We start from the raw sequence: 18,889 nt of genomic DNA on the forward strand, positions 1-18,889 counted from the left end.
AGTCCCCCTCCCACCCCAGACTAGTCTATGATTCTATTCCCAAGGGACTACAGCAGAGCAGCCACCTCCGTGTGGGTTTTTCCTCATTCCTCAGGTGCACAGGAAGGATCTATGTCAGGAGGAAGGTATCCCCCATGAAACACCAAGGATGCAATTTGCAGGCTTCATTGCCGATTTACAGGTTTGAGAAGGACTAAAGCACCACACCACGGTGAACTGAGACTCAAGCTGAATGACCAGGCTGCAGTGAGGGAAGAGCGACTGTCAAAGCAAGATGATACTTCTTTAGGCTGATAATGGGGCTGGTTCAACGAGCTGTAGTGCAAGAAATAAAAAAATGTGAATTATAAATCAAGACTGATTAGGAGGAGGAATAAGTGGGACTGTCACTAAAAAAAGTCAGTTCTCTGTATTTATGTATGATCCAATAAAACTTCTACTGTTTTAAAACATGGGGTTATCATTGCAATGTCTCAGGTTCTGTGGGATCACTTCCAGTGACGCTGGTTATCTCTGTGTCTTAATGCAGCAAACTGGGTCATTTTGAAGCCTGCTAAGTAACAGTGGGACACACTGGGATATAACTTGGTGGGGAGAAAAGCAGTGGAGTGAGAGATAGTTATGCAGCTGTACAGGCATGTCACACATCAAGGGATCCCACAGCACAATGCTTGATGATAATGAAGGCTACAGCCTTAACGTAGCCACTTCTCCTGTGACTGAAACACTTGAGGTATAACAGGAACTTCCCATGGTTGAACTTTGATAACAAATGGAAGCAGGAATATGGAATATGTGATAATCCCCAAATGGAAGTAGGAATATGGAATATGTGATAGTCACCAACCGTCCGAGATAAAATGATACAAACATCATATCAGAGAGCTTTACTGGGGTTTCATTCTAACATACACATACTAACATACTAGTTTAGGCTTCGTTCTAACATACACTTACTAATGTAAAAGTCTGTACTTTGATAGTTTTTCCTGAAGAAAAGATTACACTTATTGGTAGAATATATTAATTTGCAATTAATATAAAGTTTACACTTAATTTGTAATTCCTTTTTGTTCTTTAGAAAGATTCACAAGATCTACATACAGACTGTTAAAATCGTGATGTATCTATTCAGACTATGTTTATTTGAGTTAACAAAAATGATAGAAGATATATAGTAATATATAAACAGACCTATGAATAATTAATATTTATCTCTAACATTAACCTAATTTGGATGGAAATTGAAGATGTATAAAAAGGGCAAGTTGTTGCTTTTTCTTGCTTGAATAAAGCTACTTTAAATGTTGGAATATATATTAGAAAACCTAAGTTTATAAAAACGTTTTAAATTACGTATCTGATTTATAATAAAAAACAGGGGCTAGTGAGTTTACATGACCGTGAAATCACTATTTTAGATTTTAGAATTAATTCTTAGTTCTTGCAGGAATTCAGAACTAAGAATACTCTCTTGGGCCTCAACTTTACTATCAGATTAAAAACAAAAAGCATTCTTCCTGCTTTTTCAGCTTGTGGTTTCCTAATGCAGTTGTTTGAAATAATGCAGTAGTCAGAGGAACAGTATGCTTCCTCTGCAGTGCAGAGACAGTTGTCCTGCCTAAAGCTGCTCTAGCGTGTGAGCGTGGGCTCCAGCTGTGTGGCTGATATCTCCCCTCTTCTGGATCTCTGACTTTTTCTGCAGCTGTGACACCATTCACGATCCTGTTACTTATCAGGATATATTACATTTATAATCTACTAATGTATTTAATTTTATTATGCATTTTTTAATATTGATTATGTATTTTAAACGTAATCTGTCATGCCAGTTACCAGTTTCAAATTTATGTCACAATGGTTCACTTCAGTTAATCCAAGGTTTAAGAAAAACTTGATTTTCACTTGAAATAGCAAAATTTGTAATCTGTGGTGAAATGAGTTAAGTGAGACAATGCAAATTTGTAAAACCAGACACACTGTAACATCTTTATCTTAACTTTGACCCTTCAGCACTCAACTTTTTGAACAGAATAATGCACTTTTAATTAACTACAGACTTCACCGTGTAAGTTGGCACATAAATCAGAAGTGTGTAACTTCCTTAAATCTGCTTATGTGTAACAATAACAGAATATCTATTGTATGTTGCCGAATGACCACTTGGTGGCAGAGATTGCCAAGATTTCCTTGTAACTTCATTTTACAGAAAAATGTTTAAGTTTCATACCTGTGGCTTACTCCTCTCCCAATAATTACTACTAGTGTAAACTTAGCCTGTCACCTTAATGACTGAATGGAATTCATATTTTTAAGTTAATATCTATTGAACACCTGCACATGAGTAATAAGGGGGGGCTTGGGGGAGGAATGTAATTTAAATAATTACATAAACAAAACAAATTAACAAAATTAACAAAAATAACTCTTCTCCAGGAGTGCTGTGTGAAAGAAATGCAGCATACATGGACCACTGCTCTTGGAAAACACCTTCTTTAAACATGCTTCTCATTTCATTGTTCTACAGTATTACTTAAAATTCAGTGCAATCATAATAGTCATGTAATTATTGTAGCTGTTTCATGCAGCACTTTGTTAACATTTTAAATCCCAGTTTTCAGAAGCAGCTGATGACTTGGAATGCCAGTGAATTGTATGTGCCTGAACCAGAAGGGAGAGTTCCCAGAAAATGACTGTTTGCACTCCCAGAACCAGAGGTCACCTGTGAAAATTTCAGAAACACTGTTTTATACTAGGAAAGTGAAAGTTAAGGTATTTTTTTATTGTTTGAGTGAGGGCTTAAAGCTAGTTTAATAATTAGTTTTTCCTTATTTCTATTCTGAAGGGCCACATTTTAAGAAAAAGGCTTAAATAGGTCATCTGGCCCTACAGGGTTTTAGCTCTGGAAGATGAATAAGTTTTGTGACTCTTAAACCATAAACTTTCTCATTTGCAAGGCAATTCTTAAATTTAGAATAAAACTCAAAGTAGGTTTCTTTAAAACTCTCTTCTTTCTTAATTTATTTTCCCCATTTTTTGGGCTGAGTTTGTTCTTCACTTGATGTTTGAAACACCGATTCTAGCTGGAAACAAAAGAAATATGCTGGTTTTAATCAATAGCCTGAAAGAAAACAACTTCACAGTTTTATTATTATATGTAAATATGTCTCAAGAAATTAGTTTCTGGAGTGCTACACTGTGAACACAGCTTTGTAAATCACTTGCCATTTAACACTGCTGGCTTCTGGCTTTGTTTTCTCCCAAGGGTAATCAGGGCAGAACTGGCTTTAGGGGAAGAATTTCCCTCTTTCCCATCTTAATTCTTGTCTAGACTCTCCCTGGTGCTGCTGCTGCTTTTGCACTGAGAAGGTGCAGGCTCTGCAGCAGAAGACCCACAGCCTGGGTGTGGGTCAGTAAGGACAAGCATGTGTTAACATTTCTGCCTACTGCAATGCAACGTCTTCCATCTTCAGTGTCCTCCCAAGTAGGAGTTGCACCAGTGCAACTGGCTCTCCCCCTAGGCACGGTTTGGCAACTGGAATGGTCTGGGGACAACAGATTGCAGCAACCCGGCTTTGGGAGGAAACCTACTTGAATAGTGGCAAGCCATTGCTGAACTGGGGCAAGCCATTGCTGAATTGGGCCCAGTGGCCAGATACGCTCCCTGGCACATTAATTCACAGCCAGGGCCAGAAAGTCTTTGTGTCTGATCTTGAAAAATCTTTCCTGATCTTTGCACAGATTGTTGTGTTTATATAGTTTGTCACATGAGGATGGCCAGCTCAGCAGTCACAGCAGCATCAGCCTGCTCAGCACAGAAAGAGTCCGAAGTCAAAACCCAAAAAGCTTGAGAATGCCTTTGAGAAGATGCCCTAAAACAGCCTCAACAATAACAAATCATCAACAGTGAGTAACCACGTTTCATTTAGCACTAGTTATACTACAATCTGTGTTGAGTGGAAAGCATTCGTATTTGAAGACTAAAAATTAATTCAGATTTAGGAAAAAATCTGATTGCATCCTCACAGCTGTCTTTCAGAGGGACTGCTGCAAAAGCAGACACAACTGTTAATGTTTTATCTAGAATTGGTAATTATTATTGGTATATTAATATACCCATTAATAATTAGTAATTATCAAACTTTTCACCTTTGCAGCCAATTACTAGGTTTGAATATAAGTTTGGAAATGAATGATATGAATCCTGCTTCTTTCCTTAGGGTATAAAAATGAGACTTTCAAGAGTACCTGTTTTACGGGAACATAAATTTCATTTTAAAAAGTAATTAAAAATAAGCTTGTAATCTAATAATGTGCTTCTCAAAGTCACAAATTAAGTGAATTGTTAAAGAATACTTTGATTTGTTGTTTCTCACCATTACCCAATTTGAAGTTTATATGCATCTCCTTAAAGTCATCATTTTTCAGTGATGACATTATCACTCACCAAAGTTGTGAATTCAATGTGTATCAAGCAGCTTGACGAAAAACTTCATAAATGATTGGGTCATTAAAAACTTGAGCAAATGCAGTATCACCTCTGCTGGGTCTTAAATACATTAGTATTAGATTTCCAAAATAAAATTGCGATCTGTTAAATGCTAGAAAAATTACCAGTTGCTCACACGAGACATCTTAAGTTAATAACAATCTTGACTTTGGTGACAGTGTTTGTAACATCTGTGTTTGGTTTTATATATTATGAACTTAACCAGAGGGAGAGGCTTGTCAGATGCATGGTATTTTTCCCTACTGCTCCATTTTTTCCTTCTAGGATTGCAACCAGTCTCTTTTCTCTTTTACCCTTCAACTGATAACTGTGATGGAAAAAGGGGTTGTCACACTGATGGCAAAGAGCTGACAGATGCATGTAAATTCTCTACTGGTCCTCAGTCTAATGACTCTTGACTACAGACTCAGGAACTCGTAAACTTGACAAGGCCTCTGCTCAGACTACTATCTGTTTTAACAAAGATCCTTCCACATTTAAATTTCCATAAGTGACACATTTGTTTCTGCCACCATGACAAACCTGTAATTTCCTTTTTTATGTGAATGTTACCATAGGCTGACCTGTCCATCCACTACATCTGATCAGTCGTCTTGCAAAGCTCCTTTTCCCATACATGTTACAACAGTGCTGGTCTTTACACTTCCTATACCCGCTACACCATGGGCCCCATGTTCTCCTAAAGCAATTAATTTGATTTATACCAAGACACTGCAAGAAAAACAGGGTGACTATAAACTCTTTACATAAACCCTTGAGATACAGCAAGGAATCCAGTCAAGTGCTTTGTACTGTATTTGTCCTGTAAATAAAACAGACGACAGAACACTTTACAATGAAGGCAGGTGCCTTCCCAGTAGTAGCATAGACAGGCTACAGAGGGGGAATTTAGAAGTTCTGCCCAGGCATGCGAGGGTGGTGGTAGGAAAGGCAAAGCTTACCTTAAGCTGACATTCGTAAAGGCAGTAACACCAGCAGTATAAGGCCGCACAAGGAAAATGCGGGCCTGTTACTCAGTGGGGCAATGGATTTAGTAACAGGGGACTTGAGAAAGGCTGAGGGACTTGATGTCTTCTTTGCCTCAGGCTTCCCCAACTGTCTCTCAGACCTCTGTGCTTAGCAAAGGGATTTGAAGAGAAGGAGGATGACCGGCCTTGGAGGAAGGTCAGTGAGGTGTTACTTGAGAGAACATGACCCAGGCAAGTCCACTGGACCCAGTGGGCTGCATCCACAGGTGCTGAGAGTAGAGATGAAGTCCTTGAAAATATGCTATCAACTTTGAAAGATCAAGGAGAGTGGGAGAGGTCTCCAAAGCCTGGAGAAAGACAAATGTCAAACCCATCTTCAAAAAAGGCCAAAATGATGATCTGGGTGGCCACAGGTCACTCAACCTCCCTTCAGTAACTGGCAAAATAATGGACTGAGTCCTCTTGAAGCACATTTCTGGACACATGGAAGAGCAGACGGTGACTGAGAAAAGCAAGTGTAGACTTAGGAAAAGTAAAACCTCTCTGACCGTCTGAATGGCCTTCTGAGTTAAAATGACTGGATTTGCAGATGAAGAGAGAGCTGGAGATGTCATCTACCTCGACTTTAGCAAGGGTTTCAACACTGTATCCTAGAATAATCTTGTACCTACATTAGAAAGTTACTGTCTGGAAGGCGAACAACTACAGGGGCAAAATCCTGGCTGGGCAGTTGTGCTTCGAGAGGAGTACAGGGGCCTTGTCCTGCAACTTGTCCTTTTAAACACCTTTATCAAAACACAGGTGCCAGAGGAGGTGTTGGAGCACACTCCTGTCAAGTTTGCAGACAAAGCTAACTTGGGGGGTGGGTGCAGCTGACAGGCTTGAAAGCAGGGATGCCATCCAGGAGAATAGGGCTGACAGGAACCCTGTGAATTTCAGTAAGGACAAATAGGAAGGAATAACTCAACAACACAGGCTGGGGACTGTCTTGCTGTGGAGCAGCTCTGCAGAAAGGACCTGGGGAGCTTGGACGACAGTGAAAAAGAGGTTAAAAAACTGCAGCATGTTCAGCAGTGGGACACCAAAATGTTGGAGACTGGAGCGTGTGCCTTGTGAAGAGACACGGGAATCTGGGCTTGTTGAGCCTGAACAGAGATGGCTTTGGGCATACCTAACAGGAGCCCCCAGTGCATATGGGGAGGTCATTGAGGAGATGGAGCTAGGCTCTTTGCCCAGTGCTGCCCAAAGGTTCTGCCATCTCCATCCCTGGAGGTTTTCAAAACTATACTGGATGAAACCCTGAGCAACCTGGCCTGACCTTGCTGCAAGCAGGAGTTTGGACCACAGACCTCCTGAAGTTCCTCCTGGCCTGAATTATTCTCTAACTTTATGAGAAGCAGCAGGAAGAACTGTAAATTTACAGCAGTATTTTTGGACCTAACTGATTACAGATGTAGAAAAATATTAAAAAACAGAGTAAGAATTTCAGCATGTATGTAGTTACTGACTTCAGCATGAACTAAGTATTTGGGAAATTCATTAAAAAATAAGAAAAAATGAAGTTAAAATTTATTCTATCTTTTAAAATTAGCAGTCAGTATACACACTATACCGTTACCTTGTTCATCTCCGCATCTTCCTGAAAGCTTTTCTTTTGGCACAGAAATGGTTTAGAAATCCATTTTTTGATTCTGAGTAGGAGATATAGTAAAGATTTTGGGCTTGGCACTAAATTGAAGGGTACTGGAAGAGTTCTCCCTTCTTCAAAGTAAGAAAACCAAAGTTTAGCCCTTGCGAATTTCCATTCTACATCAGCATCATCCTGTAAAACAGAAACGTGCCTGTTAATACACTGTTAATATCACCTTGACTTATTAAAGATGCTCTAGCTAAAATTTATATGTCTTGAATGTAATTGGCTGAATCTCAAAAAAACCCCAACTTCCAGAACATTATAATCTGTGAAAACCAAATTTCAGTGAATAAAACTGTTCTTTTAAATCCATTTAAAATAATTTAATTATAGAAAAACAAAGCAGATTTGATTTAAATATTGGTTACTCCAGAGTGAGTGTTAATAGTCTGCAATACAGGATCACACAGACAGACCCCTCTGGTGCTCTTTGTAAACACACTAGTAAGAAAGCAAGCTCCGACTTAAAAGCACACAATGCAGTGCCCAATTTAAAGCTTCATGGCAACACTCAAATTCACCCTCTAGAGCTTGACTAAATAGTCGCTTGGGCAGAACACTATCATTCTCAGTAAGTAAAATGGAAAAATGCCATCTTAACATAACAAAAATGCAAATCTCTCAATGAGACTACCAGCTCTGATTTCTTGTCTTATTGGCCTCTTCTGTAGCAATTAGTCTATTATCTTTTTCTGTGAGGAAGACATAGTATCAGAATTTTAAATCAATATCATAGAATCATGGAATGGTTTGGGTTGGAAGGGACCTTAAAGACCATCTAGTTCCACCCCCCCTGCCATAGGCAGGGACACCTTCCCCTAGACCAGGTTGCTCAAAGCCTCATCCAGCCTGGCCTTGAACACTTCCAGGGATGGGGCATCCACAGCTTCTCTGGGCAACCTGTTCCAGTGCTTCACCACCCTCTCCGGGAAGAACTTCTTCCTGATATCTAATCTAAACCTCCCCGCTTTCAATTTAAACCTGTTACCTCTTGTCCTGTCACTACAGACCCTTGCAAAAAGTCCCCCCCAGCTTCCTTGTAGGCCCACTTCAGGTACTGGAAGGTGCTATAAGGTCTCCCCGGAGCCTTCTCTTCTCCAGGCTGAACAAGCCCAATTGTCTCCAATACTTGCTAGCGTTCTTGGGAAGAAGCCCTGGAGGGAGGAGGGGCCCAAGAGGGCCTGTCCTTTTACTCTATTACTTTAAACATGAAGTTAAAAAAAAAAAAAATAGGCAATTCTTACCTAATTCTTTCAACTTCCTGGAATACATGATTAAATCATGCATGCTATCATCACCATGGTTTACATTACATTCAACGTTTGCGATATCCAAAATACTCACTTTATTGCTCCCTATAAAGTTCAAGAGGGTGTTCTGCAGACAGAACTGATGTCATGTTCAAGGACATGACTCAATATTGCTTTAGCTTTTTTTAGAAGCTGTTTGTAACCAGTGATCATAATTTTTAATAATAGTCTGGATTTTTCTTACTCTGAACCTGATAGTTTGTTCTGTGGCCTCCTGAGTCAGAAGATTCTGAACCTATCTAGAGAATGTGTTGCTCTTGCTCAAGTTAGACAATGCTACAGCCCCAAACCAGAGCCCAAAACCTGGGACAAACGATGTCAAACAACTTGAGTCTGCTGCTTTGTGGCAAGGTCATCACCTGGGAAAAGCTGGGATGACCTAGCTCCTGGAGATCAGCTTCCTTTTTTTCTAAACAATGATAATGATTTGGTCCTTTGTTTTCCACAGCATGCAAAAGTTGATGCTGATTTTCGGTAGCCATGCTCATTACTTTGTCAAGTAAAGCTTTGTTCACTGAAGAGGACTAGAGCAACTGTTGTTTAAATAAAAGAAGCAAAAAGGACTAGAGCAACAGTTGTTTAAATAAAAGAAGCAAGCATGCAAGGTCAAGGCATAGGAACAACATCCTTTCAGCAAGAGGACACAACTCAAGTAATAACTACAAATGAGGCAAATGAAAGATTGACAATGTCACACAGTGTAGCCCATCCTCTTCAGGAACGTAACACAGTTCAGCAGCATTTTCTTAGTCCAGTCTAGTTCTTACTACTGCAAACATATGCAGTTGGATAACTCCCAGGTATTTTATAATAAAAACGTGCAATAGAATTAACATTTTCTCCTAATAAATTCCAAAAGCCTATGTGTTCTTTTAAATAAGCCGTCAACAAGATTTTTAAGGTGTAGACAATTAGCTATAACAGTAAACATGGTGATATCTCATCACAAACAGAATTTTTACCTCAATTTCCTGGAACGAACTGTTGATCATTGCGATAAGCATGTTCAGTAAGACAATGACCATGGTAACATTATAGACTCCATAAAGGACATAACCAATATTTTCAATAAATTTGTGTTTATAATTGATGACAACTGATTTAACTTCTGAGAGTCCAAATATAGCCCAGAACAATGTCTTGAAACTTTCTTCAACACTAAAAGGAGAAATCGAACACATTACTGAACAAGAGCTGTATATTCTTATTGTATAAATTGCCAGTTACCATTTTTATAGAGTGCAATTGTTTCCATTTTTATAACGTAGAATTCTACCACAGTGATATGCAGAACAAGCAGACCATCTATTGTTTCATAATGTAACATTCCTAATATTTAGGACTGACAATAAAATTTCAGTTCAGCAATTATATATACATTCTCCAAAGATCATTGCAATGATTTACTTGTTAAGTACTTTAAAATACACACCACATGCTTGCTGGTAATGTGAATGTGAGTAACAAAAATAACTAACCTGTAAATGTTTTACTAGTTCACTTAGCATGAATTACTTTACCATTAATAGGATTAATATTCTGAAACTGTGAATAAGACACGTCTGACTGCAAATTAGTATTTTTCAAAGTATAAATCTCACAGACGATAATCCTCATCTGAGTTTTCACTATTCCCAAAAATCCAGGATAAAGGTAATGAGCCATAGTGCGGGGACACGGGTGGTTTTTGGTTTTTTTTCAGATTAATTCCTTTAAATGCAGGTATTTCCTCTTAATCAGTTCATATGTATATATACACACAGACCTAAGTCCAAACGTCTGAGGAATCTTTTCTATCTGCTTGCAGAAATATTTTTCTCTTGCTTTGATGAACATATCTCAGTCCCCCATGACCAAAATGAAGTTGCATTGCAAAGCACATTTGGGATGTTACTGTATTATTGTTAAGAAAATCAAGCTAAGAGAAAATTGTAATTATCAGTTATTAATTTACTTGTAAGCTTCATAGGCTCAACAGCTGAAGCTGAGTTGCTTCAGGCAGCATGGAGAGAATGTAACACCTGAGATGGGTAGATGGGTTTGTTATGCCCTTTCCCAAACCCCCAGAAGCACGTTCAATTTCTCCCCCAAAATCCCAGCCACAGGGCTGTTTCTGTGACTGACTGGAGCTGACCAAAGAACAGGGAAACCCTGGCAGTGCCCAACAGATTTGTTGGAAACTGCTTCACGTCTGGAGTGAAATCACGAACTTATACCTAGAGATCCCAAACACTCACAGTCTCCTCTTAAAGCACTGCAATCTCACCTGATGGCCCCATTGACAGCAACCCTACATACACTGCACATGCTAATCTGCCACTGAAGGTATGTCTGGGTTTTAAATTTCTATCCATGGCAGCTCAGTCAAAAATGGCTCTCTGAAAGCTAATGTAACAGTCATAAACAACAGATATAACAAGTTGTTAGGCTACTTTGAAGTCCTGCGGTTTTAAGCTCCTGAAGGAAGTGATGATCCATTTTTGCCTGTGTCTTGCTTATTGTGAAGGCTATTATTGCTGACGCATTAAGAGTATGATGAACTATTGGGGCGACTGTGCTTACTGAGAATGCTTCACTTCTTATTCCTGCCTGTAGCTGGTGCATGAAGAAAAATGTAGAAGAATTTCCCTTTCTGATGCTAGATTGCTCCTATCTTTTCTATTATCCTGCACTCATTTCATTTCTGCCTATTTTACTTTTTGTCTCTGTGGACAAAGGCTTGTACATCAACTGTCGATGTGTGATTACTATTTTCAAGTACCGATATATTATTTGAAAGATCTAACAAACCCTATGAATTTTGTGATAAAATCAACCCAAAATCACCTTGGGGAAGGTCAGTGGCTTTAAATGCCTATAATGCCACATACATGTTAAAGTCTAGCCAAATCTGTTTTTCTGTAGGAGGGTGTGTTGCTGTGATGTACACACTGTACTTGGCAGTTCTGTTTTTATGTCTGTCTGCCAGTACGTTCTCTGTGTTTGATGTCAAAACGTATGTGTCGCTGAAATTAAATGTTTTCTACTTATCTGTATTTCTTCTCTTCTCCTTCTTTCTTTTTTTTTCCCCCTTCTTTCTGGAAACTAAGTCAACATCTGAAAACCTGAGTGCAGTGTTGCAGACTTGACAATTGCAATTCACCCTATTTTAAACAAATCCTCTGACCATCACAGTTGTTGTGGCAGTTAAAAAAAAACCAAAACAAACAAAAATAGCCCTAAACTCCTTTCTTTTATTCAGGGTTATGATATATTGGTATACAATCAATGACCCTCTATCTGAAAACTTGTTTTCTTGATTCAGCTTTTAGCTTGGAAAAGTAGAGTTTTGCATTTGTCCTTGTCTGCTCGACTCTTTGTTACTCATCATCTTTTCTGCATAGGCTTAAATCATGTGATGCTTACAAAAAAGCCTGGGGCAATAATCAGGATGGTGTTGTAGCCAGCCAGCCTGCACGTGTCATAGATGAATGGGAGCAGATGGCCATCAGCGGTGGCTTTATCCGCAGGTGAGCCTTTTTATCCACTGTTTTCTCTCTATTCTCCTCGTCACTGATATATTTAGATTTCTTCCATATGGTCATGAGTTCCGTGATGCTCACTAACTCCTTCAGTGGTGCTTGGTAATGTGATGGAGCCAGTGTTTTCCATCGAGTGATGGGTGCTCAGATTTAGGTTGATGGGGATTAAGACAGGTGCTAAAGGCTTACTGCATCCACTGACTTCCCCTGGCCTTATGGCTGCCTGCCTGAGCTAGCACAAAGGGTGGTTACGTTGCCAGAAATCTGGGAATTAAGGGTCTCAGACCTGAGAACCAGAAGATGCTGGAAAATGTGGCCCTAAACTTTCCTCCTTGAGACTGCCCAGATTTGGGCAATGATAAAACAGAGCAGTAATGTGAGGGTGCAGACTGTCACAGCCAGTCAGCACTGTCCACTGCATTCCAGCTCCTCGGCGCGAACAATGCGCTTTTCCTGGGGGCCTTATTATGGGTCTCATTAATGACAGTTGTCAAATGCCTCAGAAATTAAGCGACAGACATACTAGTTTATTATTACTAAGTCATAGAATCATAGAATCACAGAACAGTTTAGGTTGGAAGGGACTTTAAATATCATCTAGTTCCAACCCCCCTGCCACGAGCAGGGACACCTTCCATTAGACCAGGTTGCTCAAAGTCTCATCCAGCCTGGCCTTGAACACTTCCAGGGCTGGGGCATCCACAACTTCTCTGGGCAACATGTTCCAGTGCTTCACCACCCTCTCCGGGAAGAACTTCTTCCTAATATCTAATCTAAACCTCCCCGCTTTCAATTTAACCCCATTACCCCTTGTCCTGTCACTACAGGCCCTTGTAAAAAGTCCCCCTCAGCTTCCTTGTAGCCCCCTTCAGGTACTGGAAGGCTGCAGTAAGGTCTCCCTGGAGCCTTCTCTTCTCCAGGCTGAACAAGTTCAATTCTCACAGCCTATCATCATAAGAGAGGTGCTCCAACCCTCATCTTTGTGGCCCTCCTCTGGACTCTTTCCAACAAGATATGCAGTGCTTGTTATCCATCCTTGCCAGATGTACCAAAGCATCCAGCACCCCTTCTTTTCCTTTCAAAAAGAAAAAAGCCTCAGGCTCCCCCACAAAGCACCAAGCCGAGTGCAAAACTTCAAGCACACTTTTATCTAGAGGTACACTACTTCTCCGCTTGTGACTATCCAGAAAACCTCACTGAAGGGGGAATGATGCCCCATTCCTCAGCTGCTGTAAAGTCAATAATAAGCTTATAATATTTTACCAGTATTCCTGATGTGAGTTGTAGTTTTAGGTACTTTATCTATTGTGTGAACTAACAAAAAAGGTAGTTACACATTTTTCCATGTTGGCCAAGTTTGCTTCCTGGCTGAGTATACTTCGTAACAGCTACAGCTTGAATATCATGACAGCTAGAATTTAAGTGGGCAAGGACTGCAGAGCATGGAAAAGTATGAGTTTCCACTCAAGCATTTTATCTTAAAATCACAGCTAGAAATGAGAGGCATGACGACTGTATACCAAATAACCCCTGACAGGGTCAATTCAGGATTTCTTTTATCGTGGGAGAAGAAAAATAGAACAGTTAAGGAAATAAACTGAAAAAAGACCCTAAAACAATCAAAAGGGAATATATTTTCTTGTCTCAAGATGGGATAGGTTATTGCCTTTGAAAACTATGGAGAGCCAGAGCTTAAAATAGATAATTTTTTGACTAGTAAGAATACACAGAAATGTCTGAATTAAGTGACAAGTATTTTATGATGTGTAGAAGACCACAGAGATTAGCCTGCTTCAATTACAGATGACAGTGGCACCTGATGGAGGCACAAGTTCCTGTGGAGGAGCCACATGCTCCTGTGGAAGCACAAGTTCCTGTGGAGGAGCCGCTACACTGTGTTCTGAAGTGCCAGTGCTGGCCACGCTCAACTCCTCTGACCGAGCCTATGTCCTGAAATCCCTGAAGAACCCCAGGAACAAGCCCTCTGCAAGGAGTCCTGGACTGCTTGTGCCATGCTGCCCTCCAGCAGTTATCCGGGTGGTTAAAAATCCCCGTAAGGACCAGTGGTGCAAGTGTGAGGCTTCTCCCAGTTGTCTGAAGAAGGCCTCATTTACTTCATCTTCCTGATGAGGCATTCTGTAGCAGCCAACTACAGTGTCACCCATGTTGGTCTGCCCTCTAATCCTGACCTACAAGCTCTTGTTGGCTCATCACCTATCCCTAGGCAGAGGTACAGGCATTCCAGCTGCTCTCTCCTGGAAAGGGCAACTACATCTCACCTTTCCAGCCTGCCCTTCCTGATTTCCTAGAATCATAGAATGGTTTGGGTTGGAAGAGACCTTAAAGCCCATCTAGTTCCAACCCCCCTGCCATGGGCAGGGACACCTTCCACTAGACCAGGTTGCTCAAAGCCTCATCCAGCCTGGCCTTGGACACTTCCAGGGATGGGGCATCCACAGCTTCTCTGGGCAACCTGTTCCAGTGCCTCACCACCCTCTCTGTGAAGAATTTCTTCCTTGTATCTCATCTAAATCTACTGTTGATGTCTGAGTGGAGACCAGTGACAAGTGGCATTCCTCAGGGATCAGTACTGGGACTGGTGCTTTTTAACATTTTTGTCAGCAACATCAACAGTGGGATTGAGTGCACCCTCAGCAAGTTGGGATCAAGAGCTTATCCTCTGATTTCAAATATATCCTTTAAGCACCAGAACAAGAAAATCACTACTTAATTCAAGAAGAAATCATTTTAAGAGATGAAAATCGTATAAAACAGTTAGTAAACTTAATATATAGCATGCAAGCAACTGACTTTCCACAAAAATAGCCCACAATCATCGCAGTTTAATCAGCTGTACTTACGTTGTGAATGCTTCGTTTTGTTTTGCTCCCAGATAGTAGGAGTAGAGATTAAACATGCCTATCATGAAAGCCACAAACACCATGATAAATATCACCATGAACTTGAAGATGTCTTTCACAGTTCTGCCAAGTGATATCTGCAGTGGTCCGAAGCTTTCATTAGCTGGTAGGATGTAGGCTATTCTGGAGAAACTTAGTACCACCGCAATTGCATACAGACCTTCAGATATGATCTGAGGATCGGACGGATCCCAGTTTATTCTGGCTAGAAACAGAAGATGAGAATTTCGGTCAGTAGTTCAAGGTATCTGTACAGATATATGGGAGGTCTTTTTGGAACAGCAGCTGGAGATGAGGGAAGAAACCCTGGGCGACTCAAACAGGACTAGTCGCTTAGGTTTAGTCAAATGAATTGAGCCAGGTAGCTCTAAAAGTTCACAGCTCCACTGACTGTACTGATTAGATCCCCACTGATGATAAAGGTGGGCTGGAAGTTCACTGAGGTAACTTTTTGGGAGTTGAATCCCAGCCTATTAGAGAATTTAAGCAAAATTTAGCTTACAGTGTCAAGTGATGAGAATGGAATAAATTAAATTAGAAATGTGATTTGTTTGACCTACCCAAAATGAACTGGTTCGATGTGGGGATCTGGAATCATGAAATGCTATCCACAACTCCAAAACTGTGGGAACAGCAATGTTTTTCTACCTTTTCTATTTACTCTATCTTTTAACTCATAGTGAAATTGTAACAGCCCTTTTCTGGCATACAACAAACACCCCTTTCCATCACTTCATCATCATTTCTATCAATCTCTTCTGTTGAAGCTAATCCACTTGTGTGAATTACTTGAACATCCTTTCGATCAATGAGTGAATGTGACACTGCTGTTTGACAGGGAACACATTCAACTGTAGAGGAGAACATTCAGGTTCAAACCTGTACTGAAAGAAATATTTACAGAAAAGTGTCAGAAGGAAGTAATACTCTTCAGAATACTTCCTTGCTGGAGATTAGGGCATTCTCTGATGACATGGGAGGCTTAAATTCAGTTTGTTACTGTGCTTCAGGCAAAGAGAAGAGGTTAACCTGGGATGGGTTACCTACATCCCAGGAGAGTGTTGTTATCTGTGTTTACTCTACCATAAAGCCAGAAAGTGAAACAAATAATTTATACTGCAATGAAGGCAACCGCTGACATTTGGAAAAATACTAATTTGAGCTGTTAACTAACACATAAGCATTTAATAAAAAGTCAGTTATTTATAAAGTTTTATAACACATCCATACCCAGTGATGCTGAGCATGATTCAAAACGTCCGTACATACATCAGAAAATTATACTCCTCAAAGAACTTACGGCTGCACCAGTGTTCATGTATCATGACCAAGTAATGAATGACTCTGGGTTTAGGCATAACAAGGCTCAGATATCCATTGCCTTGTTAGCTGCTCTGTGTTTCTTGCAGGTATGTGCATATTCTTTTGTTTACTGAGCTCCTCACTATAAAGCCCACTACACAGTATATTGAAATAAGAAAATGTCTGTATGGCAAAAGACTGCACATTTTCACATAGGCAGACATACCTATGTTAGCTTTACCTCAGATTCCATGGACAAGGAAAACCAGAGACGGCAGATGTTTCAGCAGGGGCTAATAGCCAGATGTCTTGTGGGCTTCCAGATAAGCTGTATTATCACAGAAAGTATGAGATGGGAAGGGGCCTCTGGAGGTCATCTGGTCCAACCCCTCTGCTCAAGTTGAGCTACCTAGAGCCAGTTGCCCAGGATCTTGTCCAGACGGTATTTGACTCCACCACCTTCCCAAGCAACCTGTGTCAGCACTCTGTTACTCTCACAGTAAAAAAAGTGTTTCCTGACGTTCAGAGGGAACCTCCCGTGTTTCAGTCTGATCCCATTGTCTCTGGTCCTTCCACTGGGCACAAATGGAAATTGCCTGGCTCCATCCTCTTTGAACCCTCTCCTCAGTTATTTACAGACATTGCTAAGTGCCCCCATGTCCTTCTCTTCTCCAGGTTAAACAGTCTCAGCTTTCTCAGCCTTTTCTCATAGAAGAGATGCTGCAGTCCCTTCATCATCTTTGTGGTCCTTTATAGGCCCTTCTCTCCACTATCCCCATGTCTCTCTTGTACTGGGAAGCCCAGCACTGGACACAGCCCTTCAGCTGTGGCCTCACCAGTGCTCAGCAGAGAGGAAGGATCACCTCCCTCGACCCCCTGGCAACACTCTGCCTGATGCAGCCCAGGATACCATGGGCCTTCGCTGCAGCAAAGGCCCATTGCTGGCTCATGTGCTGCCTGGTGTGCACCGTTATGTTTGCTAGCCTACAATAAAACATATGGCATTAAGTATTTACTATTAATATTAGCCATGTTAGGACTACCGTAGGTAGATGTCCTCCCAGCAGAGTTCAGCGTACATGCCTACACTAAAACACTGCTCAGCTCTGCTTAAGTGCATAACAAAGTCACAACTCATGACTGATGTCAACAGAAACTGCCTTGCTAGACGTCAGTCTTACATAGCACACGAGTTACAAGACTTGGGCTTGTCATACCCAAAAACTGTGAACATAAACAACAGTCCCTGTTTGCAAATTCTTCAACTGAGTGTTACTGAAAACTGACTTAATATTTAACTAGCTGCTTATGTAAGTTATGTGAAATTTTTACTTTTCCAATAAAGTTTATAAGACTACAATTTCACAGGCTTCAGAATGTATGTATTAATTGCTCTGCTTTTTCTACAGCCTGGGTAATGAAAAAATGCAACCTTCTCAGCAATAGTATTTGAGGCAGTGGACGGAGGTAGAAACTGATGTAATTCAGTGTCTAGACAAAAATATCTAATAAAGCAAAGAGAGATGTGGTGGTGTTAGGAGTAAACACAAGTGAACAGAACTCAAATTTTTCTCATCTGGGCAAAATAGCTTCTAGTCACTTCTCATCCTCTCCTACTGGTAAAGACAGTGGATTGAGAAATATTAAAAAAATATAACAGAGTGTCTGAGCAAAGACTATACAAAAGATATTTTATTGGGTTTGCATGGCAAGGCCTTTGTAGCAGGGAGGGCCACAGGGGTGGCTTCTGTGAGAAGCTGCTGGAAGCTTCCCTAATGTCCAACAGAACCAGTGACAGCCAGCTCCAAGACAGACCTGTCATTGGCCAAGGCCAAGCCCATCAGCGACAGTTGTAGTGCGTCTGGGATAACATGTTTGAGAAGGGGCAGGGGGGGAGCAGAACCTGAGAAGAGAAACTGCAATAGAGAGGGAAAGTGAGATGTGATCGAAACAATTTGGCAGACACCAATGTCAGTGGAGAAGGAGGGGGAGGAGGTGCTCCAGACACCAAAGCAGAGACTCCCTGTCAGCCCGTGGGGCAGCCCATGGTGAGGCCGGCTGTGCCCTGCAGCCATGGAGGGTCACGGGGCAGCAGAGACCCACCTGCACCCCGGGAGGACCCCACGCCAGAGCAGGGGGATGCCTGAAGGAGGCTGTGACCCCATGGGCAGCCCGTGCTTGGAGCAGGCTCCTGGCAGAAGCTGCAGCCCCGTGAAGAGAGAGGCCCAGGCTGGAGCAGGCTGCTCCTGAAGGATGGCGCCCTGTGGAAGAGATCTGTGCTGGAGCAGTTCATAAAGAACCGCAGCCCATGGGAAGGACTCACATTGGAGAAGTTCACAGAGGACTATCTCCTGTGGGAGCAACTCCACTCTGGAAGAGGAGAAGAATGTGACAAATCCTCCCCAAGCAGGAAATGTGTGATGAACTGACCGCAACCCCCCATTCCCCACACCCCTGAACTGCTCATAGGGAGGAAGTAGAGAAATCGGAGTGAAGTTGAGCCTGGGAGAGGGGAGGGGTGGGGGAAAGGTGTTTTAAGATTTGATTTTAGTTCTCTTCTACTCATAATTTGATTGTAAATAAATTAAATTAATTTTTCTCAAGTCAAGTCTGTTTTGCCAGTGATGGTAATTGGTGAGTGATCTCTCCCTGTCCTATTCTCGA

At 41.2% G+C, this 18,889-nt stretch overlaps 1 protein-coding gene across 1 annotated transcript in view; it reads right to left on the reverse strand.

Annotated features, from left to right (window-relative positions):
• TRPC6 (transient receptor potential cation channel, subfamily C, member 6) overlaps nt 1-18,889 on the reverse strand; it is a 43,175-nt gene that overhangs the window by 4,894 nt on the left and 19,392 nt on the right. Inside the window, exons 6-8 of the mRNA XM_010157038.1 lie at nt 14,864-15,128; nt 9,444-9,639; nt 7,097-7,300 (exon numbers count right to left, since the gene is read on the reverse strand). Coding sequence (XP_010155340.1) covers nt 7,097-7,300; nt 9,444-9,639; nt 14,864-15,128 — 665 coding nt within the window. The remainder of the gene's footprint in view (nt 1-7,096; nt 7,301-9,443; nt 9,640-14,863; nt 15,129-18,889) is intronic.

The sequence above is a fragment of the Eurypyga helias genome, unplaced genomic scaffold (genome assembly GCF_000690775.1).
Source record: "Eurypyga helias isolate BGI_N326 unplaced genomic scaffold, ASM69077v1 scaffold1380, whole genome shotgun sequence".
Classification (NCBI taxonomy): Eukaryota; Metazoa; Chordata; class Aves; order Eurypygiformes; family Eurypygidae; genus Eurypyga; species Eurypyga helias.